Below are 5100 nucleotides of genomic sequence, written 5' to 3' on the forward strand. Positions count from 1 at the left end.
GCTCTTCGCTGGCAATGGCAGAACACTGATATTCCCGTCTTGTAGAAAATCCCGCACAGAACGAGTAGTATGGCTGGTGGCATTGTAATGCTGGAGGGTCATGTCAGGGTGAGCCTGCAAGAAGGGTACCACATGAGGGAGGAGGATGTCTTCCCTGCAACACACAGCGTTGAGATTGCCTGCAATGACAACAAGCTCAGTCTGATGATGCTGTGACACAACGCCCCAGACCATGACGGACCCTCCACCTACAAATCGATCCCGCTCCAGAGTACAGGCCTCGGTGTAACGCTCATTCCTTCGATGATAAATTAGAATCCGACCAACGCCTCTGGTGAGACAAAACCGCGACTCGTCAGTGAAGAGCACTTTTTGCCAGTCCTGTCTGGTCCAGTGACGGTGGGTTTGCCCATGGGCAACGTTGTTGCCGGTGATGTCTGGTGAGGACCTGCCTTACAACAGGCCTACAAGCCCTCAGTCCAGCCTCTCTCAGCCTATTGCGGACAGTCTGAGCACTGATGGAGGGATTGTGCGTTCCTGGTGTAACTCGAGCAGTTGTTGTTGCCATCCTGTACCTGTCCCGCAGGTGTGATGTTTGGATGTACCGATCCTGTGCAGGTGTTGTTACACATGGTCTGCCACTGCGAGGACGATCAGCTGTCCGTCCTGTCTCCCTGTAGCGCTGTCTTAGGCGTCTCACAGTACAGACATTGCAATTTATTGCCCTGGCCATATCTGCAGTCCTCATGCCTCCTTGCAGCATGCCTAAAGCACGTTCATGCAGATGAGCAGGGACCCTGGGCATCTTTATTTTGGTGTTTTTCAGAGTCAATAGAAAGGCCTCTTTAGTGTCCTAAGTTGTCATAACTGTGACCTTAATTGCCTACCATCTGTAAGCTGATAGTGTCTTAACGACTGTTCCACAGGTGCATGTTCATTAATTGTTTATGGTTCATTGAACAAGCATGGGAAACAGTGTTTAATTAAACCCTTTACAATGAAGATCTGTGAAGTTATTTGGATTTTTACGAATTATCTTTGAAAGACAGGTCCTGAAAAAGGGACGTTTCTTTTTTTACTGAGTTTATATATATGTGTGTTTTTTTTACTTCAACCACAGGAGGTCTCAATGTTTAAAATACATCAGAGAACATAATTTAGTTTCTATGAAATAACTGTGGATTAAGTTTTATCACAAGCACATAGATGTAACAGCCAAAATGAAGGAAACACCAACATAAAGCTGCCAGAACAGCTTCCATGTGCCTTGGCATCGAGTCTACAAGTAGACTTAAACCATGCCAGGAAAATGCACCCCACACCCTAACATATACTTTGTATCCCTCATTTACTCAAGTGTTTCCTTTATTTTGGCAGTTACCGATATGCCTACAGTCGGGAGGGCAGCAGTTTGGGCAGCATGCCCTCCAAATATACAGCTTATCGCATTGTGGCCAAAAACATATAAACCATAAAAGAGTTCTGAAACCTCTTACCCTGACAATTTGACTGTTAACCTCATGAGTACGCTAGCAATGGCTGCCATTATTGACTTGAATGGGAACTGCCATCTATGGATATATATTTCTACGGTTGGTTGTGGCTGAAAGTTTGCAGATTTCAAAATACAATCGCAGGAAAACGTACAGTTTGGAAAGCAAATGGCTATTGTTGGAAAGAGAACACTAATCTGTCTATAAAACCAATAGAAACATATGTTTCTCAACAACTTCCAGTTTTTGGCGAACAGCAGCAATGCTTTTCAAAGTAGTTAATCTTGAGATATGGCTATTGCCACGACGATGAATGCATCGGCTGTCAGTGTGAGTAGCCTATGGCTTCATCTTCATCATTAGGTGAGTTCCTGTGCCTCTGGACATTTTTGAAGTAGTTTAGTGTAGTCTATAATCATTACTTCCTAATATTTTGCAATCTGTGTGTCGCATCATTGGCCTGGGCTATAGTTTGTTTGAATTCAAGACCAGATTGAGTCTGTCAGAGTCAGAGTAGCCACTCATTTCAGTAATTTGTGTAAAAGAGATCAGCTAATGTCTTCTGTCATGTAAATGTCATGTAAATGAGGTAAAATTGCATTAATTTGTTTTTAAAAGGCTTTTTTCTGTGTGGAAACCCCACATCACAAGTGTTATTATGGCTTTATTATAAAGGGGCTTTGACTTCAACAGTAAATTTATCACGCAACAAATGACATCTTGGTGCACGGATTTGTTTACAGAAAATAATGGTGTGTGAGGGGTCTATAAAACAACGAAGCCCGAGGCCTATGATTGGTTAATCCACTGCCGGGGTCATATGCACCCTAGCTGCAAGGTTTCGACACTTACCTCTTACTTGACTTCTGTCGGTATCCTTCCCTATAATCTATCTCCCCCTTTTAATCGTTCACAATAAAGCATGAAATATGAAAGGGTAAGGGAATTCCATTCCACTTTTCTTTTAAGTTACTAGTGGAAACCAAGAGTAGAGAGGAGAATAAACATCTCAACCGCAGTGGCTTCAGTCTCAACCCTGATTGAGATGTAGTAAGCAGTCATACTTTATTACAGGCTTTCTTTCTCAATGAGGCCTTATGCCAATCCTTCTTCAACGTTGCTCATGGGTTTATTTCCCCTGGGAGGTGGCACATCACCATGGTTACCAGAAAGAGGGAAACAAATAGTTGAGTAATATGCACTGCAATGTTTGAGAAAACAGGACCTATTTCAGTCTTGATTTATACTAAAAACCATATAACTGAAGTGCGGCCGGAGGCAAGAAACTCCCTATACAACTCCATATAGTTCCCTTTAAAAAGCATCTTTATTCACTACCAGACTGCCACAGTATCAGTAGCGTAATGACCCGGGGAAAGTATTTCAGGTTGCACAATCCTCTGATGCTATCTTCCCCTTTCACATTGTCTGTCCATCATGATTAACATAGTCAGAGCCCTGAGCCGCTAAGCATGACTTTAATGGCAATGTATAGACAGCAGCCATATTTACAGTACAGCTGCTACTCAGGGCCATATAATTAGAAAGACTAGAACAAACAGACATACCCATTCAAGTCAACATTCCTGGATGCCATGTTCTGTCCGTTCTAGTGACTTTAACTCTATGCCTGGGACCTCCCTGGACCTTCCAGAGGGGGTGTGGAACCATTGCAGCGCACACAGCATAAACACAGCAGGCCTGACTGGACTATGGTCCATTAACTATAACAATAGGTACCAAATGAAAGAAAACAGACTGAAACAGAGAGGGAATACCTGAAACTGTCCAATAAGAAACACTTTTTATGCAACATGTTTTATTACATTTATTACTGGTGACCTAATGAATATATGACCCAGAAAACTACTGCTAAGAGAGGTGGAGGGGTGGAGAAAGCTTCCCCCAGTCCCAGCCACAGATAGGTTATAGTAGTGAGAGAGGAAACCTTGCAGAACTCAGCAGAGGCAAATTGACACACAACTTCACATAGCAAGGCCAAAGCAGACATAACAGGAGGATGACAGAACACCAAGATATCAGTGTTACTTACAGTAGCAGGCCACTGTTGAACAATGATCAACTTCACGCCTCACTCCATAACCAACTGGTATACATAGAGAATCAAAATGGTATCTACTAGAGTTAGGATAAAGTTTAGAAACATTTGTTAAAGTAATTATTTACTTCTTTAATTTTCTTTATTCATTGTCTGCTGCTTTAGTTGTCATCTCTGTTGGAGTGACTGCCCATGTAGCCTGCTAATGTAGCAGTACAATGGCGCCATCTAGAGATTTTATATTAGCAATGCATAGAGTACACGCATCTCGGTTACAAAGAGTAAATCTATTCAAACCAATGACACATTCCATTTCAGAAACAATAACTTCTTACATCCTCATTTCACTGAACAAGACAAGAAGTTGGAGCCTTGGAGGTGCCCTTTCATCTCCCACGGATAATTTATCCAATTATGAATTAGTCATCATACACAATGGAAAGCAGAGGTAAGGTGATATAGACACTGTCTCACCTTTCTGCCTTGAGGGATTACTACACAACAGTTGTTTTCCATCAGGAGGAGTGTAAACATACATGATGATGATGATGATCCATAGCATCATACTGTAAGAGAAATAGGTGTGGAAACACATCACAAAGAGGAAATCCCTGTTCCTCCTCCACAATCCACGTCTTCAGTTGAAGACAGACCCTTTTTACAATACTGTAAGTGGCAGTGGTTCTCTCCTCTTTCTCTCTATTGGACCGTTCACTATAATGACAGAGACAATGTCCTAGTGCCTGTTGTTAAGCCACCTGTTTCCGTTTACTTGATCTCTTTCGATCCCTCTCCCTCTCCCTTTCTCTCTCTCTCTCTCTCTCTCTCTCTCTCTCTCTCTCTCTGTCTCTCTCTCTCTCTCTCTCTCTCTCTCTCTCTCTCTTCTCTTCTCTTCCTCTAAAATGGGTCAGGGCGAACAGGTCGTGGACCCATGCAATGTCTAGATACAGTATCATGACTTGATCCACCATCAGCTGTTGCGATAGTGATGATGGTGATGACAGTGACATCACACCACAGGAAGACTGGCAGTGGGCCAACCCCTCCAGCCCCAGTGTCTACTAACTGCACCCCTCACAGATGTTCCTTTTCCCTGTAGCACACCTGGTTTCTCCTCTCTGCACCAACAGTCATCCCTTCACCTGGCTGTCTGTCTGTAAGCATTCCAGTTCTGACTGTTTTGTTTCTTTTTTAAAACACAATTGTACTGCCTGATGGAAAATGAGTCAGGAAAGACAAAATCTCAGAGAACTTGTGCTGATGTCCACCTGTTTAATTGTTATTGCTGTGCCTCGATTTGTCATCCATTAACCAGAATAGTCCTCCTCCTACTGTGGACAGAAAGGCGAGAAGCCAGACAGGAAGGAGAAAGACGTTCCATACCTTTGTCACTTTCTTACCAAATGGCTGGTACCACCTCTACATTTACATTTAAATTCTCATGACGGGCCCTGAATTGTTACGGTGGTGCCCAGCCCCCTCTAGCCTCCCTGTAATTTGAACCATGACCTGGCTTCTCCCAGATGCGTGAGCGAGTTTGTGGAATAG

The 5100-nt window shown here is 43.2% G+C and overlaps 1 protein-coding gene across 1 annotated transcript in view; it reads left to right on the plus strand.

Annotated features, from left to right (window-relative positions):
* The first annotated feature begins 1802 nt into the window (after positions 1-1802).
* met (MET proto-oncogene, receptor tyrosine kinase) overlaps positions 1803-5100 on the plus strand; it is a 33381-nt gene continuing 30083 nt past the window's right edge. Inside the window, exon 1 of the mRNA XM_065022136.1 lies at positions 1803-1823. Coding sequence (XP_064878208.1) covers positions 1803-1823 — 21 coding nt within the window. The remainder of the gene's footprint in view (positions 1824-5100) is intronic.

The sequence above is a fragment of the Oncorhynchus nerka genome, linkage group LG9a (assembly GCF_034236695.1).
Source record: "Oncorhynchus nerka isolate Pitt River linkage group LG9a, Oner_Uvic_2.0, whole genome shotgun sequence".
In the NCBI taxonomy this organism is placed as follows: Eukaryota; Metazoa; Chordata; class Actinopteri; order Salmoniformes; family Salmonidae; genus Oncorhynchus; species Oncorhynchus nerka.